Below are 20,270 nucleotides of genomic sequence, written 5' to 3'. Positions count from 1 at the left end.
ATCCAGTCTAATGGTTACATTTTACACCAAATATAATACTATATTATTAAAAATGAAAATGCTATGTACTTATGAACATGGACACATGAAAAAATGGTTTCAGCAGCCTTGCTCCTTGAAGGTATTGACGATAAATATGCATGCATTGGCACACTTCCAATTTCATATTTATTGATCCTGGTTTTCCTGTGTGGGTTGTAGGACAGTTTATAGTATCCCCTGTTAACACCGTCACAAAAGATAGGGGTGGGTGCAATAAGCTACTGTTGCAAAGGTGTACGTTCTGCAGAATTAATGTCGCTATCGTGTTTGAAACACCGAGGGGGAAATGTAGAAAGGCCTGACCACTCGTATGAACATTGATCTAATCATGGCGATCCCCCCTCCTTGTCTGAGGTCACTACCCATTTGTGGACATGTCTGTGGCTCTGCTGCAGATCGGACCAGATGCATGGTCACTTGCTGGGGATCTCTTAAGTGCTGCCCACTCTGTGGAAGCGATGAGTCACACTTGGTCTTTTAAAGCCATGCAATGACATCACCAGTGTTCCGCAGTCCTGTGGATTGTCCGACAAGCTTCCAGAGGTGTCAAGAGAGGTTTTTTTTCTTTTCGGCACTGCATTTTAAACTGAACAGTGCCATTCTCTTGCATTCATTGACTATAGCGAAGGTTTTTTTTTAAAGGTGGCCATTGGTTTGTTTCAGCTATTATAATTCTGTCGAAGACATATACCGAGTAATCACAACCATTTTGAAACACTTATATAAAAGCCAAAGTGCCTCCGTGAGAAAACTATTTTTGCCGCTAAATAAATCACGACTGAAATGTATACCTGGAATCACTCTCATATGCCGTGTCGGAATAATCGCCTGCACTGATCTCCGAATGCAGAACGTGGATTTTTTTTTTATTCCACCATGATGCCCACACTGGAGGGATATGCATCACGAACAGATTTACAAGGCCCTGGTTATTGTCGTTGCTTCCCTCTTTCTCCGGTTTATTCACGTCTCCTTTTATAGTTGCGTTGACCTGGTCAGCATCCCCACCGGGAGGCTCACCAAGCATGGCTAGACTTGTGTAAGGCAGCATTGACTGGAGGAATATCCTGTTAACCTTTCTCTTTATCTTGCAAAGACACTTTGGGTGCCGTCGATGCAAATACCGTATTGCACGTTGATTTCTTTACGTATTTTTGTTTTTACGTTTGTGTTGATGCCTGAACGTGTGGCCGAGTAACTTGACGGATAAGTGCTAACTGTGCTGGGTTTTCTGGCTCCATTGAGAAGCTTAAATATTGGGGCATTAGCATACGAAAGACTGTAAATGTCCGTGTGATGTAGTCTTTGCGGTAATTTATTCCATTGATTCCATTTAACATTATGCAGTAGTTGCTGGGTGCCTTATGTCCAAATAAATGCTGGAATAATATGTACGCACGCTCTGTATGCTCTGTGTATACCCACCGTGTTATGTGCACCGTCCTTAGTCTAGTGAAACAAAAATGTGGATATTTCTACAGTGTTGTAAATATATATGAATTGTGTGTGTATGTTTTCACATCTCTATTGTGTATGTAATGTATAGCTGGTGTGTACTGTATACAGAGGGTCTAACATTTGACCTTTACACTGATGTTGCAGATATTGACGTTTCCTCCCATTTAATGCTTCTTTCAGAGATGGAGTCTGGGGAGAGAATCCCAGCCCCTACTCCCTCCTCGGTCTCCTCTCCACCATCCGTCTCCTCCTCCCTCTCCTCTGCGTCCCTGCCTGCATCGTCATCCCCATCATCGGCAGTGGCCGCAGCAAGCAAGGCGTCTCCCATCTCCGTGTCGGATCTCTGCTCCACGTCTAAACCCGGCAAGGTGCCTGGAGGAAGCACCTTCGGTTTCGACGCAGCCACCCTGTTTGGTGAGCTTGTCCACGTATTCCGCCAAATCGTTTATCTCGCCGATCGCACCTCAGCATTTGCTGTTTTCTGCTCCCATGATCCCTTGTATCTCTAGGGATTCCCAAAGAGGATTTCAGGAGTGACATTTTGTTAAATCCTTTGCTTGACATCAATTCCGATCACCTTGAATTTGATATTTTCCTATGAGTGGAGCAAAACAAAATTGGGCCTATTGTGTGTTTGTTGTGTGCTAAGCTGCAAGTGCTTAAGGCGGGTGGATGCCTTTAAATTCTTCACTCTCACTCCATCAAGACGTGGCCTTGTTTACCATTGAGCCAAATGCATTGTCTGACATCTCCCAGAGCGGGGCCACATCCAGCACCGCGTCGTGGGGACCATGACGCCGTGCCCTCCTTTGTTTTCGTGCCACAGCAGCTCAGACAATGCTGCGGCCGGCCACATCGGACCAGGCGCCTTTCAGCCTCTTCCCAGGGCTGGTCCCACCTCCGTTCGGCCTGCACACCGTACCGGGCCGTGCTGAGTTCGCCAGGCTTGGTGCACTGGCGGTGGGGCCGGGCCAGCTGGCCATTGCCACAGGTGGGGCAGCTGGTGGGTGTGCGAGTGATGTGTTTGTGTTGCCCATTGTGGAGTGCAGTTTACGGTTTGTATGGTGGTTGTCCTCCTTGTTTGTCCGTTTGTGGAGTATGATTGCTCGTCGCACAGGTGAGGAGGAGGGAGGGGCCTGGGGCTGGGGTCAGCCCGGAAGGTCACGATTGGAGTGCCTTTCTGCTTCGCCACGGCCCATGTTGCGATTTTGCTTGATGTGATTGCTGCGTGTTGGCTGAGGGTGCTTTATTTGTGTTTGTATTGATTTTCGAAATTTTATTGCCGACCATTCCAGCGATATGACCCCGTGTTCTCCGGGTAATGCATTTTCAAATTCTAGAAGGCCACAAATGAGCACAGCTTAAAAAAATGTGACTACTTAATTTTTTTATGGCATTCTAAGCAGTTTGCTTAAATGCAAAGTCACACAGCACATATTTCAACTACCCACAGACAAAGAGTGTTCCAAATAGAGCAAGGCCATGTGCTGGAAACACTTGTTTTGTTCGTGTAATGAATACATCACAACAGCAGAACGGTGTGTAATTACTGGCAGTGAGAATACTCCACTGCTCGGTTGCCTGGAGACTGTTAGATATTACACAAGAACGCCAGAAATCTTTGAGCATATTATAATTCATTATCATTTGTTGTTGCTGAATGCACTGCATTACCAGTGGGGATTTTCTCTTACTTTGAAATGAACGTAATGTGCATGATGCAGCGTTTTACTGATATGGTGATATACATTACCAAAAACACTTGGGGAAAAATTGGCCAAATATTGGAGGCAAGACTCACCTTAAAGAGATTCTTGAGACATTCCTGGGTAACGAAACAATTATTATAATGGAGTGCAATTGTGATGTATGAGCTACTGTGGAAACTACCCCCCCCCCTCATTTACAAGTAATACTGTTAAACAACAAGATGATGGTGCAGTAGAGTGATCATAATTTCCATTGTTATGTCTTTTTATTTTAGATTTTCATTTGTGCATGCCCCTCTCCCTGGCAGCGGCCGAGTGGTTCCGGGCATCGCACAGGGCCCCTACGGTTGCCACGGTGACGGCCACACGACCGGGCCCATCGCTGCTCCCGCCCGCGCTGTTCGGCCTCTCCCCGCAGCTCCTGGCCGCGTCTACCTCGGCCATCGCATCCCAGCCACCTGATGGGGCCGGGGCCAGCAAGCACGCCAGCGATGCGGCCCCTGCACCCTCGTTTGCCCCCGCGGCCGCCCCGGCAAAGACGCTGACTGCCCGCGAGCCTTTGGACCCGGCCATGGCATCGGCCATGTCGCTTTCGCCCAACACGGCCATCTTTGGGCAGAATTCACAGAAAGGTGCCACGAACGTGTATATTTGTTGAAGCCCACAGGGTTCATTGTAGTCATTACATTAGCAATTCCCCACGGGCACAGGAACCGGAGCACAGAGAGATCTTTGGGACAGGCACTGAGTGTGCGACCCTGCAACCTATCTTCCCTAGGACGATCTAACCAGGATGCACTTCCTGCTCTCGGGCCAGAGTGCTGGGGGAGCTCAGCCACCCAATATTTGCGAGAGTGAATGCGCAGTAATGCAGACTCCATTTCACATTGTTTGGAGAGTATAAATCGGCTAGATTTGAGTGAAATGTGAAGCAGTATTAAGTGGGGCATATCCAGGTGTTATTAGTGTTATAATTGTGAAAGGAATGACACTTTTACGTTGTTTTCTTTGATTATAATTGTACTTCCAATTGGACGAATATTTTTTTTTTATTTACATTTAAAAGAATGTGAATTTGGTGTGTGAATTCGACGTGATAAATTTCATGTGACCAACAACATCATTGAGTGCATTCTTATTTTCATGCATACTCCTACATTCTTGAAAGCAGAGTACAGGTGCCCTTGAATGCCGCCCTTGACTGCAGGTTTCCTGCTTTCCAAACAGTGCCCACAATTTAAGAATTTTAGAAAAGCAAGAAGCTTTGAACAGATTTACTATACAATCACGCAGCCGTTGAGCGTAATCTCAGCGTAGGGTAATGCTCAGTGCGTGGTCGTGCACAGCGGCTGGTGGGCAGATTTTTGCGTTATTCTGTTGGCGGGAAATGCTTCCCTGCATCGCTGCCTGTCTGCACGTTGCATTGTCGCAGTGCTATGCTTCAACCTACATAAAATTCAGATGCGTCTCGCACAACGGAGACCTGATGGCCCCCCTTCCTGACGCACGCAGGAGTCAATGGCTCAGTGAAGGGCGGCTCCATGGGCCGCGCCATCCCCTGCACGAGCTCGGGCACAGGGCCGGAGCGGCCAGGCGCCATCCACGTGCGCGACCGCAAGACGCCCCCGGCGGCCGACGGAGAGCGGAACGACAAGAAGGGCTCCCTCAATAACGTTAATGAAAAGGTAATGGGAAGTGTCACGTCCTTGCAGGCTTGCAGGGGCGAGGCCAGCGGGTAAAATTAAACTGTTCTCTTTTATTAGTTTAAGGTAGATTGAAATCATTGCCGGTCCATCCTGTCCTTTATTGCATTTATAATTGTGGTGGAGTGAAACCCCCATCAGTGCCTTGTTGTTTGTGAATGTTGCACATTTTGTTCATTGTTAGTTTGTGGTCTTTCCATCCGACGCCACCCTTTTCCGTTCAAGGATATTTTCATCCCTCACCTACTATCCTTGCTCTGCTTCTCTCTATTCCTGCGTTGTAGGCTTCTGCTTAGCATCTGAGACCTAAAAAAATTCAGCTCACAGAGTTGGCAGTTATGTGGGTGATGGAAATGGGAAAACATTGATAAATTATTTTTTTGCTGTTTGTTTACATTTGTCATTGTGTGTGAAAGTGTTGGTGTATTCACACCGCCACTTAATGTTCGCTGCCTGGCCGAAGTGACTTGCTGTACAACCTTGGTCACCTTCCTGTGAATCATAGCCACAGGTGACATCAGTGCCTTATAGTATCGAAACCTCTTCTGGGTCTTATGTAGGCAACTCAGCTTCAAAATGAGAACTTGGCCTGGTGTGTTGAACATCAGGAGACAAAGCCATTATCCTGGCCGCATCATTCCGTGGACGCCGTGCTGGTCCAAGGTAGGTGCCTGTTTCAGCACTTGCCCCTTTAGTCTGTGTTGCTAAATGGGGTACCTTTGTCTTTGCATATGTGCGTACGTGCGTGTGTCTTTGTGCATGCGTGCGACAGGCTTCCCACGACACTGAGCCCCACAGCTGCAGTGAGAGTGAGAGCCACTCCGATTCGGCGAGCGGTGGCTCCCTCCAGAGCGAGCTGAGCTCCAGCGACTCCGACTCCGACACGGACGATGCGGAATCCGACTCTGCTGAGACACCGCCCCGGGCTGCCCGCGTTGAGAAGCAGCAGCCGGTATTCCTTCATTATTATGAAAACCTTCTTCATAGAAAGTGATAAAGTGACAAAGATTGAAACATCCATTTCATTATTTGAGCTATCTATGGGAATCATAGCCGTCTTCAGGGTTAGCTTTTGTCTATTTTAGAGTAAAAATTAACTCTTATGTATAACTTGCCTTTTGCCCATCCAAGGACAGGTGTATTGCGGTAAATCTGAAACTTGCAACCGAAAAGCAGACCGCGACGTGATATTCATTGCATCAATTCGTGTGCAATTTGTAAGGCCGCGGTGACAGACTTATTTAATCTAAAGGTTATAATCCCTTGTTCATCATGACGTCCTTTTTACTTCTATGTCTCAATAGCGTTCTATGTCTCAATAGCGTAACTTCGTAGTGAGGGTTGTTAGTTGACGCTGAGGAGGGGGGAGGAGGCGCCTCGCCCCCCCATGTGGAGTGACGTCACCCGCTAATTATTAATGGGGGGGGTGGTGTCCATTTGGAGGACGTCACCTCTTCATGATTATTAATGAGGGTGGGGGGAGGACGTCACCTGCTCATGATTATTAATGGGGGGGGTCCATGTGGAGGACGTCACCTGTTCATGATTATTAATGGGGGGGTACTCCATGTGGAGTGACGTCACCAGCTCATGATTATTAATGAGGGGGGGGTCCATGTGGAGGACGTCACCTGCTCATGATTATTAATGAGGGGGGGGTTCATGTGGAGGACGTCACGTGCGGGACACACAGACGTTCTTGGCTCATTATAGTAGTAAATACTGGAGGGTTATAACGCAATCTATCCCAAAAACGTTTATTATTAATAATATTGGTCGCGAAAGCCTACGTGTTAAATACTGCTTGCTATGTTTTACACTTTTTCCCAAAAATTTTGTATAAGCATCTATAAGCAAGAAAGACCAATGTCAATTGCGTTGCAATAATCAACTGCTTCTGGCTGTGCCAGTGTGATGAGTGTAAGGCACAATTCGAACATAAGCGGGGTTGAATATTATTTGCCTAGTTGAAACAGCTCGCCAATTTTACATGGCTTTTAAAAGTTCTAACTTAACCTGCTCTTTTGCTATGTTGCGCATTACTATTCTACTTGGTCCCATCTGCATTTCTGTCTTTAGCGCTTTTTGCAAAGAGCCTAGATTTTACATGGATTGTGCTTTCAAAAAAATGCTGCAGTGTTCCAAATCTCAGTTGTGCGACATTATTTGGAAAATAACTTAAACAATCTTAGATACAATGGACAAAAAATGTAGTGTCACTAATAAAAAATGTTTTACTTTATTTATTCAGGAAAGACTCACTTGAGTGTCAAGACTTTTCTACTCACTTCTGCTTGGGATGTTTGATCTAATTATTTATGAGCATAATTTGCATGTAAGAAGAAACTAAAGGGCTTCGAGAAAACCCATGCCATGGCAGGATAATACTCTAAAATCTGCACAGATCAGTCAGCAATTAATTTTCCGTATGTGTCATCTATTGAAAACCATAGAAAATACTGAATTACAGGCATTAGTGCCTGCAAGAGTAACACGATTAAGACCTTCGACTCCCGTGCTATATTCTGCGCTATTTTAATTTTGTTTTAAAATCACAACATCGAGAATCTGCTTTCGCTCATGTTCCGACAGAAGGATCTGAAAACGAAACTGGAAAAGGACTCCTCGGATGGGGGCGGCCGCACCCAGCATCACTTTCCTTTGCTGCCCCCTCCTCACCTGCAGCCGACGCTCGGCAAGCACCAGCTGCCCCTCCAGCTGCCGCAGCTGTACTCCCAGATGCAGCAGCACGCCAGCGTCATCCAGGCTCACGGCAGGCCCATTGTCCATGCCACACAGGTACGCGGCTTAAATATCACATGCGGAATTTTGTAGCTGAAGGACTGTGGGAGGAATGAGGATGTGAACAAAGAGCAGGCAGTGGCTAACCGCTTGCGCCGCAGGTTATTGTCTCAATTCGCGAGCCCGTTGCGCTCTCCTCAGCTGTCGACACAGTCCTCCTCCTCCTCCTCTTGAGCTTTGACCCTCCATCATGGAGCCCATCACTGGGATGGAGTTCGAAGGTCATAAGGAGAAGGGGTGCGTTGATGGATGGGGAAATGAAATCAGGTTTAACTTAATTGGAATGTCACTTCTGACAGTATGCATTTTAGCAGAGTGCTTTTGGTTTTTTGGAAATACTTTTTGTAGGTCATTTCATTTAAAGGTTGGTGACATTCAAATATATGATAAACAAAGCATTTGTATGTTTTATCCATTAAAATGCTAATTTATGATATTTATTGCCATGGCAAAACTTTTTGTTTTATCAATGTTGCCCAATGTTGCCTTATTGAATATAATCCAATTGCTGCGGTTCATATCATCGTTATCGTTGAGCAGCTTGTAGTACTACTACTACTGCACAACAGACAGTCCTTGGCGCACAGTGTGTGTGCCACGGCGCTACTGGATCTGCAGCGTTTCTCGTTAAATTGGCCCCTTTCAGCAAACGCAAGCGCCCTCGATGAGCAAGCAACCCGGCGTCATCCAGGCCACGGGGCTCGCGAGTGCCAGGACTTCCCCGGGCACCGTCACAGCTCGACCAAAAGTTGTGGCAAGATCCCCAGCCCCATTGGGAGCCCTGGATCTGGCCAGCGACAAATCCAATAACTGCCTCTCCCCGCCCAGCAGCGTCACACAAGTGGAGGATGTTCTGCGACTGAAAAAGGTGAGGTGGCAGTGGCAATTTGCCTGATACTGCTCACTGCTGTGCCAGTGGCTCCATTGAGGTGCGGGACAAGCTAATCGCTCTGTGGGTGGTATAGAGATGTCTTAACGTTTTGGCTCTTGTCCCAGACAGAGCCCTACTGTGAGCTTTGTAGTTGCCCTTTTAAAGATGACTGTAGATGTCCTTTAAATCTTCTTAAAGATTTGTGTGGGTGGAAATATGTTTCTGGCAGAAACATTCTTTAGGACCAGGGATGACGGTGAGATGCAATGCTCTCGTGAATTGTCTGTTTTTCCTTGTGTCGGATGGGATTTTTTCCCCCGCAAAACAAATCGTTTCCCACAAATGGCTATGAATGGGGATATGAAGACACATATAAAGAGATGTCAAGGCCTGGTAAAATTAACACGATATTACTGTTACATATGAACCGAGTACGATTAGTCAATGTAGATTTCTAATGACACTACCGTGGTGCAATCGGTAGCGCACTGGACTTGCAATTCAGAGGTTGCTGGTTCGATCTCCTGGCGCGGCAGTTAAATCAATTGTGCAAGTTTCTAAAATCTCCTGCCGCTGTCAAGCCAGCAGTATAAATAGGTACACCACAGTTAGTCGATCGGCAGGTCTCAGGTGGTGGAGCAATGTGTGGGTACTCCCCACCTCTTCAGGCCAAATATAGTTCTAGTGGAGGTTCTTATGCCTATAGTGGCGTGAGTGAGTAATTGCAGAGCTGCACCTTTACATTTTTATATCTGTGACGTGTATGCAGCAGTAGGTTTGGAGTCACGCGGTCTCTCCTTTGTCAAACAGGAGCAGTTCCGGCAAGATTTTCCCGCAATGCTCAAGCGGCAGCAGGAAGAGCTGAAAGCAAACCGGAAGTCCACTGCCAGCATCTCCAGCAAGGCCTTTCCAGTTAGCACAGTCACCACCCACCAGAAAATGGCCCTGGCCTCCCCTCTCACTTCTCAAAATGTCGTTCTCCCTCTGACTGCGAACAGTAAGCAGCCGGTACCCTCGGCCAAGCAGAAGCTCAACTTCTCCTCTGTGCCCAATCAGAAGCTCATGGAACAAAAAGCCAGGGCCATGACAACTGCAAGCTGCACCTTTGGGTCCGTGGAAAAGTTTCTGTCCCATGCAATGACAGCACAGCTGTCAAATGGCGTGATATCATCTGTCATACAGCAGTCGCCGCTCGCCCTTGTCAAGACCAAGGCCCTCGTGGCATCATCGGCGGCGCTGCCGCTGTCTCTGTCGTCCACGTCATCAGACTCTCTACCGCAAGATCTCACAACAACCACCAGAGCCCACATGGCAGCCATGGTCGCGGCGACGTCCCTGCCACCTGGCGGAAGCGGTAGCATCAGCAGCACCAAAACCCACACCACCTCCAGCAGGATTGTCCACCCTCCAACTTGTGGTTCTGCTAAATCAGATTTGTCCGCAATGACCTTTGCAGCCTTGAAATCTTCTGGGCTGCTGGGCCAGGTAGGGCCACTGTCATCACCCAGCCCCAGCACCAGCCTCTGCGCCGATGGCAAGGGGAAATTCACGATGGGCTTGTCAGCTACCCAGAGAAGTGGCCGTGCAAAGCAGCCGCATGGGACGGATAAAGGCAAGCATGGGACGATGGCGCAGACCCTGGTGGCGAAGTTTCGTGGTGTTGAGGCACTAAACCCAAGCAGCGATGACTCGGATGACTCTGATGATGATGATGACGATTTGGACAATGAGGATGAAGACGATGATGATGGGGAGGAGAGCCAGTCGGGTAAAAATGCAGTCACTCGTGCTTGTGTCCCACAGCACACAACACTGAAAATATACAATGCGTATGATTGTAATTGTATAATCTAGTTAATCAAGTGAAAGAGTTTACATTCTCAAATTATTTTACGGTGGTGCATATCTGTGTCAGAGGACCATTCTTATAAGGGGCCAGTCTTCTTGTGCAAAGAAACCCAACCTTTTCATATTTGTACAGAAGAATACTTTTCATTGTTGGCAAAGTGGCCAGGGTTTTCAACATATAAGGGTCAAGGAATGTTGCCGTGATATAGCGGTTAACGCACTCGCAATCCCGTCTGCTGGTTCAAGCTCTACTGCAGTGTTGTAGCGATGGCCAAGTTTATTAAATCCACCCGGCAATATAAATGGGTACACGCCAGTCAGTCGATCGGCAGGTCGCATGTGGTGGGGTGAAGTGTGGATACGTATAGACGTATGTAGAACTTTTTTCGCACCATACGTAGCCAACCATGAAAATCTAAGGCCAGCTTGGTAGTATATGCAAGCAAAATACCCTCTCGAGGGAGCTCTTTAGAGATAGTTAGAGATCCCTCGAGTGGAGGCCCTTCCAGGGACGTAAGCAAGCAATTGGAGGGGCAGTGCCGTTACCTTCACTTTCTTACAGATTCCGACTTGGAGACGGACAGTGAAGGCAGCGACACGGAGGGCAAGGGTGCCATGGACGACACAGAGACAGACACCGAGGGAGAGAGGACCCCGCACAACCTTAGCCACTCCGCGTCTGGCCTCACGCCCACCACCTCTGCCGCGCTGCCGTCCTCCTCCTCGTCGGTGTTAGGAGCCACAGTGTCCTCCCCGCTGGCTGCCACGTCCCTGGGCTTCCACGGATACGCCGTTGTCGCCAGGACGCCGAGCTCAGCGTCTGCTGCTCTGCTGGCAGGACTATCGTCGCCCGGCACCCCGCACAACGCCTTCACCATGGTCACTCCCGAGAGTACGCTGCCTCATGGCCACAGAGGTCCCCTTGTTTGCGATACATAAACAGTGTTGATTGTACTACTGCGAAGGGTTTTCGCGGCTGTGCTGCGTGGCTGTTCGACGTTTTGCTGCACATGCTGGGAGCTTCTTCAGGAAATCAGTTGAATAAAATGATCAGAATCAGAATATTTATTAATACTGGAGGAATCCGATGAGCTATAATGCTATTTTTCGCAGATGGACAGTTTGGGGCGGGTCAGAACGTTAGAACAGCAAACAATTAAAAAACACGATAAATAAAGCTAAACTATTTTATTTTATGAGGCAAAGCCCACTTAGCTATTTGCTTCTTTGTCTGAATTGACCTGGCCACAAATGATAGCTCAATGAAGTGGCTCATCATGTGGTAATTTAGAGCTGCTAAATCTAAAGAATATAAATTAAATCCCTGAAGAAGCTCCCAGCTTGTAAAGCTAAACATCATGCCGAACAATGCTTGGTGCAACGTAATACATCGGAGAGGTGTTGAAAGTAATTTCTAAATGACTGTTTGATCCTCCTCCCCAGAAGCAGCATTTTGACTCCGTGAAAAAACAGTCTCGTTGAGGAGATGCTTTTATTTTGTCACCATCTTAGGCATGGCCAAGAGGAGGAGGACAGCAGATGAGAGGGAGCTGAGGGTCCCCTTGGACCATGGGTAAGTGAATCACAAATGTAATTATCCATCCTCTGAAATGCCGTGTTTGTATGCTGCAAGCGAAGGATGGTAAGAAAATAGCAAGTCATTAGTGGCCAGTGGTGCACGTAAAGCTTAATCGAAAAGCGCTGCGAAATGGCTTGGCTTCCCAGGTGGCGGAGAGAAACTCGCATCCAAACCATCGGGGACAGACTTCACGGAGAGGTCCTCTACTACACTCCTTGTGGGAGAAAACTGCGCCAGTACCCAGAGGTCAACAAGGTGAGTCATGGTGCAGTGATGTTGTTATGCTGTACAATGATGCAGCTCTGATTTGTTCTTGTATGGAGAATTAAAAAAATGTAGATTCCTTGAGGTGCCTTCAGCATAGATTTTTTTAATGGGGATTCTGCTTCCTTGAGCTGTGACCTTGGCCCTGTGTATCCCAACGTGTTTGCCAGTTCCTCACACGTAACAGGATCACAGACATCAACCGCCAGAGCTTCAGCTTCAGTGCCAAAATGCGAGTCGGGGATTTTTACGAAGCCAGGGAAGGCCCCCAGGTGAGCTTACTCACACCCTAATTCCCCTTCCATTGTCATTATATTTCTGGCTAAAAAGGACTTCAAGCACTTGGCGCCATTTCCTTTGTCAACAAGCGGGCTGTTTCATTCTCCGTGGCGCAGGGAATGCAGTGGTGCCTTCTGGGAGACGCGGAGATTGCGATGCGGATCAAGGCAATGGAGGGGCGGCGAGGGCGTCCGCCCAACCCTGAGAGGCAGCGGAGACGCGGGGAGCACAGCCAGGACTCGCCGCAGGGTGCAGGCCTGGGTCTGGCTCCAGGCCTCTCATCGGGCACAGGACGCCCGCGGCGACGCAAGGGGCGGCCGCCCAACGTGGAGCGAGCGGAGTACGCGCGCCGAGCCGAGTCCCTCAAGCTGCTCAAGCGACTGGAGGCCCAGGGTGAGCGCAGTGGCCTCGATGGCACAAGCCTCTGTTCCTACGTGCTGCTGGACAAGAGGTTATGGACAGGGCTTGGTGACATCACCCGCATCATGCTGGGCGTGGCTTGTCCAGAGATTCCTGCCCGCCGTAGGGAGGACGTTGGGGCAGCTGCCATTTTTAAATGGCCCCGAGTAATTGGCCACAAAAAGAATAATGCATGACCATTTTTGACTAAATTAACTAATCTTCCAGCTCCAACATGGTGCTTCGATTCCTACGTTCACAGTACATTGAATGTCGCATATGAGCCACTATTTGCGATTAATTTATGCCCTGCGTAGTCGATTCATGGGGTCCCCCTCAATCACTTGAGCAATTGTATTCACCAAATGTTTAAATTAAAACAATTGATTTGTGAATTGTATTATAACCACGAGTAGTGGCAACGCATCGAAACGAGATCGGGGTGAACCATGCCGAGCGGAACAAAATGCTTAATTTCTCGTTGAGTCCTTAAATTGGGTAGCACAGTGGCACAGCACTGGATCCATACTCGGTAGGTTGTAGGTTCAGATTCTGGTTGGGGGTCGGCACAGTCCTTGGTCCCTTCAGGCTAGTTAACATCAGCAACTGTAGAATTACTTTGTGCGTCTAACTATGCACTCAAATGCCACGGAACATCATGCCCCTGCCAGCTCGAGCAAGTAAGTAGTTTCGTAAAATATCATCATTGGTAGCGCTCAATTAATAAAGTCCTTCCCCCCCATCCGTCACCAGTCTCACGAAGCGACAACGTAGCTCCTGCACGCAAGCTGACATCATCTATCCATCATCTCCACAGTGGATGTCCTCATAGGTGTATTCTCTCCTTTGGCTGCTACTCTGTAACTGATGGTAACCATCGGCCATCATCCCTTCCAGCAATGTCCTGCCCTAGCCCAGTATTATTCACTGTCAAGAATTATTTATATAATTTAGATAGTTAGATGTCTCCAACCTGCATTTGTTCTCTGATTCGTGTGTTCTTTCCATCTTTCAGTTAAAGTCCAATGATGTTATAACAATAAACATAATTACACACATGAAAGGAACATATTATGTTCAACATGTAAGTAATTATCATGGTATAGTATAATTTAGTGATAGAAAATAGCATTTGGGAATGCTTAGAATTACACAAAGATTGAAAAAGGAACACATGGATAAGGCAACAAGCACAAGTTAAGAGACATCAGAGTGAGTGAAGAAAAGTTTTCAGGCTTGGGGAGAACGCATCGCTCGAAGAGTTGGAGTAGCAGCCAGAAAAGGGGCACACGCTCAAGAGGCGATGGAGCGATACAATCAGCTCATGTGAGGGAGCTAAATGGGCTGTTGCATCGCAGGACCGTGAAAATGGTGACAACTTGAGAATGCGACCTTCGTTCAGTAGAGGATAGATCATGACTGATGAGTAGTGTCTGGGCTGACGTTACATAGGGAAACACGGCCTCATTGGTGACTTTACAGCTTTGTGAGCTGTGTGCTTGGCTAATTCCTAAGTGGATGTGATTATCCAAGAGGAGAGAGAGAGATGTCCTCTGTGAGTGGGTAGTTATCTACACCAACTCGCATCGACCAGCAAGGTGAAGTACGGACACACTGTTCTCCCCCACCAATTTTCTTTTTTTGGTTTTGTAACCAAACACTTGGGAAAATGAACATGAGTATATTCCCTACACTGCAATCATCTTTGCAGCTATTGCGCGACAAGCGGCTGAGATGAAGCTGATGCAGAAGCTGGAGAAGCAGGCCAGGCTTCAGGCTGCCAAGCACGCTCGGCGGCAGCAGGGTGAGCATTTCCCCAAAAAAGCCCTCCCTGCCAATCGCCACCCCACAGTGCCATATCTTTCACTCAGGTTCTTGGTGAGCATGATGTCGCGCCATCACTTTAGCCAGTGGGAGGCTGAAAACAGCACGGAGCACGAGTTTCACCGTCTTGAGGCCATCGTTGCCTGCCCGGGCCGTTTCCAAACCTTGTTGCACTGAGGACTTCTTTAGAGCTGCCTTAACGATGTCACAGGCTAGGGTTTGCCGTTGTAAACGGTCGTGGAGCACCATTATGTCTCTTTGGATCCCCTAAGCATGCCTGCGTCTATTGTATATGTAACTTACTGACCCGCCCATACTGGGCATCTGTGAAAAAGGGCTCCATAGGTCATCAGATTCCTCCAGTCTACAAAGATCCTGATTCTGATATATACTATGAAGAAGGGGCATTGCCCGAAACGTCGCTGATTATATATTTTTTCTTATAGGGCTACAGTGTTTTGGCGAATGTGGTTAATTTTTTAAAGGGTTCTCAGACCTCCAGTTTAAGTATTTGTTTAACCTGTACTTATGTATGTATTGTTATAATATCTTAGTTTTTATGTTAGCCATATTTCATTTTGATATATTTTTTTTTATGTAACCACACAAGGCCCAAATACTGCAGAAAATTCTCTGCTTAAAAATGTGTATTTTTGTTGAAAGAGTAACTTTTGCCAAATCCCTCTCTACCTGGAATCAAAACAACGTAGGATGAAAACACATGTGGTGTTGTGATACGGAATGTGAACTATGATTGTTATGAGTGGCGTCAAAGGGAAGGTTATGCGTGGCTGCGTATCCTTACAGAATAATTTTATATTTGTTGTTACTCCTTTGGTGGGGTTAGAAACGGTAGTTAATAAAGCTATTTTAATCCTGCTTCCTAATAGATGTCTTCAGTAGAGATCGACTATTTAATGGCTCAGCAGTTTTTTTACGAGTCAACGTGTTTACTTTGGTATTAGGTAATGCACATTCCATTTACTGTTCTAAGATGCCTCTTCACATACTGATTTTGGAGAATTCATTTATGCTTTATCTACAAATTGTTGGAAGATCATGTGGAACCAAGAAAATTTTAAAATCGCAAACAAAACAGATAAGCAGAATGAGGGAGGGCTCAATCTTCCTTCAACTTGCGCCAGTATCGACTGTAGTGATCACTGACATCATAATGGACTTGGCATTACCTTTTTGAAATCAAATGTGCTGGTTACTACAGCGTGCCAGTGGTTTTTGTTTGATCTGTATTCTCAGAAGATCGTTGTTTGGGTAGGCACGCGGCAAGCTCCTAATATGGCTTTAATTTTTCCCCAAACAGCCATGCAAGCAGCAGAAGTGAAGAGAAAGCAGAAGGAGCAGATGAAAATGCTTAAGCAGCAGGTACACGCGAGACAGCTGGCCACATATTTGTTTGAAACGTCTCCAGAATCTCTGCTTGTACTCCTTTGGCTGAATTCTTTTTGTAACCTTCATAAGTCAAAGCAAAATAGCTCGATTTTTGTGATAGAAAACAGTTTGCCGGCATTTAATCACGTAAGATGAAAAAAAGCCATTCGCTTACATGTTTTTTAAACCTGTCAATTAAAAAGTGACATGTTAGGTCTAGATACTAAAACTTTGGCCGCTTATCGAAAAAAATAGTGCGTTCTGCTATTTATCTGTGAAATAAAGCCTTATAAATGCTCAAATAACCTTTTAAACATAACACCTCATGGATCTGCCTGAATTTTGTTTACCTCCGATATAGATGTGGCTGTTTGGTTTTAATACACTTTCGCCCGATACACAAACGCTCTGATCTGTGATAAAGTGATGTGTTTTTTTTTCTGTTTGACTGCACAATCTTGGCAAAAAGTGTTGCTGAGAGATAATGCTGCTGAATAAGCATGTTTTTCTTGTTTGCTTTCAGGAGAAGATGCAGAAAATTGAGCAGCAGCGGCTGGAGAAGGAGATGCGTGCGCAGCAGATTTTGGAGGTGATCAGATATAATTCCTATCCTCTCTGCCTGTAGCTCCATAACACGGGTTTGAGACGTCGTTTAGATACAGAAGCAAGTATTGTTACTTAACAAAACTTGTAGTTTGAAAGTGGTAGAAGTTTCACACAATGCATTCTTCACTCCCTCCTGCATTTCCTCTTTAGTCATGTGTTTATGTTCGTGCATGGCAAGTTGTAGCGTGACGGTTAGGTCACTGCACTATGAACCCAGATACCCGAGTTTGAGTGCAGACTTTAGCTACATAAGTGACGAATATCTGAACTAGTACTGGGCCTTCCCAAGGTTGACTCAGCCTTAAATAAGTACGGGTGCATTGTGTCAACATATGCACTGGGCAAACAAAGGTGGCTGGGCATGATTCTGGCCTCTCCACTCCCTCGTGTGCCTCGCCGGCCTTCATAGGTGCTCACGAACAGCAATTTTCGCAACAGTCTGGACAGCTATGTTGAGGAATCTACATGTTTGTGCATATACAAACATATGGGTACAGGTCATATGTCTTCCAGTGAGCAGTGTGTTGCTCCGTGTTCTTGCACATGTAGGCCAAGCGTCGCCGGAGGGAGGAGGCAGCCAATGCCAAAGTGATGGAGGCAGAGCGGCGAGCCCAGGTAAGGGCTTGTGCTGTCCCATTGTGTGTGACACCCCCATGGGCTCCGTTACCAACTCGCCACAATTATTTCCTTGACCACTTGATTGCAATGTAGGGCCATCTGGCTTATGATGATTAATACAAGGGTGATTTAAAAATATATATGTAATTTTATTAAGTTGTGATTTTTTTTTCATTTAAGTCATTTTTGGGGGGTATGGTTTTACTTTTCTAAACCGTATTAGTAGCAGGTATCACGGACGGCACATTTGCATTCAAGGGCAACGTGGTTTGCCAGTGACGGGAAAAATAGATTACCTTTTAATGTCCCATCAAAAATATATACACGATTGTCATGCTTTATATTGTAAAACGGTCTGTACATTGGTTTGTGCCATCACTTCTGTTAAGTATTCATGGACTAAAATTACATTTAAAAGCAAAAATGGGTATTGCACAATATTTTAAAATAATGTCTAGTTACTGTGAAAGGATTATGAGTCAAAGTCCTTCCCTGCTCAAGCATCAAAGCAGTCAGTGCTCATCTTCTGTTTATAGCCCAGAGCAAGTGATGGAAATTCAACAGTCATATGACAGGGGAGAGTGTATCCATACCACGAACCACTGTTGACTTTCCCAGAGTATATCAACCCTCGAGGGATGATGGGCTCAGTGGACTCCTAACCAGGATTTGAAAATTGCACCCTTCCAATTGAAAACTACTTGCACTACGGCCGAGCCACCTTTGTGGGTGGTGAAAGGATTACTGTTTTGTAGGGAATAAGTATTATAATTTAGATCGTGGTGAATGTGTAGATTTTCAAGGAGGAAATTCTGCTTGGCACATTCATAAAATAACCTGCTTACAGACCACATTCCAATTACAACGTCCATCATCAGTAATACCTGAGTTTTGTGGGAGGTCGTTTTAAAATGAAAATTCCCCCCTCTAAAAAAATATCTGATGAATGTCAGTGATAAGGTTGATATCATTGTAAACATTGAATGAATTGTGGTAAGTGTGTAAAAAACAAATCTCATGAAATTTTATTTGGAATTTTGAGAGCCAAATCTGTAGCCTTGAATATAATATACGTGCAGTCACTGCACCGTGTATGTTACAGACACAATACTCTCACCAGGAGGCATTTTGACCTATGATGTGAGTTAAATTCTCCGAGTGACTCATTGTGCTGATGTTCTCTCCCTCTCTCGTAATGAAAGGAGAAGGAAATGAGAAGGCAACATGCCGTGCTGCTGAAACACCAGGTCAGCTACTCCTCTATAAATCATTGTGTATCTAAATCTTTTGTTTCTTCTCGCTTTTGTCTACTTTGTGTGTTCCCTGTTTTTTTTTCAGTGTAACCAATCCTAATACGATGCATCTTTCCTAATATTTATGCATATTGTTGTATTTGTCATGTTCCGTTGCAATGAAGATCTGGTTGTGGTGACCTTTCTAGGGTTTTGTGTTAAAATTATCTTGGTTGCGGGACAAAGTCTTAATGTCTTTGTTGGTCTTGAATTTTAACAAAATCTACGTAAATATTCACATGTACTCGAGGCATCGAAGCCTAATGGCAGACTTTGGCATCTGTGGACAAAGCTATTGTGATGTCTCGCAACATGACGGCGTGGCCTATTAAACAGTATGCGTGCTCCTGGCAAGGAGATATCTGCCACCGGTCGTAGGAACTGCTGCTTTTGCCAACCCACAGAGGGCCCCACACTGTATGTGACAATCGCACGCCAAAATACGTGGCAATGCTGATTAGTGGCTACTGGCTAGATGTTAAAATGAATAAGCAAGCAATTGAATGTTTAGAATTAAATTAAGTGCGCAGGTTATTCCGTACAAAAGTGTCACTAGATGGAACTGACTCGAGTACCTGTGGGCTTTTATCATTGTGTTTTTCCTGTGATTTCTCTTTGATAATGCTCTGCCAACCTCTCTCTACTAGGAGATGGAGAGGCATAGGCTAGATATGGTATGGGTCTTCCCTTTTTTTGGTCGTCTCTATTTTATTTCAGTTTTTAACTCCCATCTGAGCGACGCAGCATTGTGTGATTGGCTGTGGCGTTGTGGCCATGGTAACCCGTGCTGTGTGGCGCTGGCTGGCTGCCTGCCTGCTCTCTCTCACGCTGCCCGATTAAATCCGATAAATGCATGGCTTGACGACGCCACACGGTCCATCGCTTACACCCGCCACTCTGCCAGCCCCAGGGCCGGCCGCCCACATCTGCGCGTGCGCGCATTTGTGTGCGCGTGCGTGTGTGTGTGCGCGTGCGTACACACGCTCGCGTGCACACGTGTCCGCGTTCCTTGTGTCAAATTGCATAAATATTATTTGATTTTTGTTTTCTTACATTATCACGCTTTTCAATCAGTAACTGTTCATTTGACCAAGTATTTTCAATGACACTGGAATGTCTTGATAATCAAGAATATTATTAAGAACTAGATTACAAAATTGCATTGTGAGTGTATATTGAAACATCCAGCAATGATGCATTGCACTGTGGTTGTTACATTTGGCAGTGTTTTGGAGTTGGAGTTGTTGTGGTGAAGTGACTCCATGAAAGCCCAGCCTAAATTAAGCTTTAAAACTACAATCAGGGTGTAATGTCCCTTCACAGCTTTACTGTATTATTAAGTCATCACTCTTTGCATTTGGCCAAGTGAGACTCCATAAATGGCTGCTTTTACTCCGCACACGCTTCCTGGCCATAGCTCCAAACCCCAAACACCTCCGGCATTCCTCAACGTACAGTACTCCGCTTTGTTTTACTGTCTCTCCGGCCCTGCCATGTCACTTGTTTTCATGTTTGTCCGCTCGCCTTTGTTTACAATTAACCAAAGGAATGCTGCCATTGCACAACCATCTTCTCAGTACGTTTTTT

At 46.2% G+C, this 20,270-nt stretch overlaps 1 protein-coding gene across 15 annotated transcripts in view; it reads left to right on the top strand.

Annotated features, from left to right (window-relative positions):
* BAZ2B (bromodomain adjacent to zinc finger domain 2B) overlaps positions 1-20,270 on the top strand; it is an 87,823-nt gene that overhangs the window by 49,932 nt on the left and 17,621 nt on the right. For 7 of the 15 annotated variants that reach the window (XM_076057197.1, XM_076057203.1, XM_076057195.1 and 4 more), the window contains 19 exons: positions 1,681-1,914; positions 2,327-2,491; positions 3,485-3,841; positions 4,722-4,894; positions 5,685-5,864; positions 7,505-7,711; positions 8,361-8,582; positions 9,396-10,353; positions 10,996-11,325; positions 11,946-12,006; positions 12,159-12,267; positions 12,447-12,548; positions 12,672-12,948; positions 14,666-14,758; positions 16,100-16,161; positions 16,691-16,756; positions 17,323-17,388; positions 18,594-18,638; positions 19,331-19,357. In XM_076057197.1, the coding sequence (XP_075913312.1) occupies positions 1,683-1,914; positions 2,327-2,491; positions 3,485-3,841; positions 4,722-4,894; positions 5,685-5,864; positions 7,505-7,711; positions 8,361-8,582; positions 9,396-10,353; positions 10,996-11,325; positions 11,946-12,006; positions 12,159-12,267; positions 12,447-12,548; positions 12,672-12,948; positions 14,666-14,758; positions 16,100-16,161; positions 16,691-16,756; positions 17,323-17,388; positions 18,594-18,638; positions 19,331-19,357 (3,732 nt within the window). In that variant the 5' untranslated portion in view covers positions 1,681-1,682. The remainder of the gene's footprint in view (positions 1-1,680; positions 1,915-2,326; positions 2,492-3,484; positions 3,842-4,721; positions 4,895-5,684; positions 5,865-7,504; positions 7,712-8,360; positions 8,583-9,395; positions 10,354-10,995; positions 11,326-11,945; positions 12,007-12,158; positions 12,268-12,446; positions 12,549-12,671; positions 12,949-14,665; positions 14,759-16,099; positions 16,162-16,690; positions 16,757-17,322; positions 17,389-18,593; positions 18,639-19,330; positions 19,358-20,270) is intronic. The other 8 variants (XM_076057254.1, XM_076057271.1, XM_076057237.1 and 5 more) reach the window with 6 other exon arrangements.

This window comes from Petromyzon marinus, chromosome 4 (genome assembly GCF_048934315.1).
Source record: "Petromyzon marinus isolate PM22_M1 ecotype Great Lakes invasive population chromosome 4, UKy_Petmar_22M1.pri1.0, whole genome shotgun sequence".
Lineage (NCBI taxonomy): Eukaryota > Metazoa > Chordata > Hyperoartia > Petromyzontiformes > Petromyzontidae > Petromyzon > Petromyzon marinus.
This window is presented reverse-complemented; position numbering and strand designations above follow the sequence as displayed.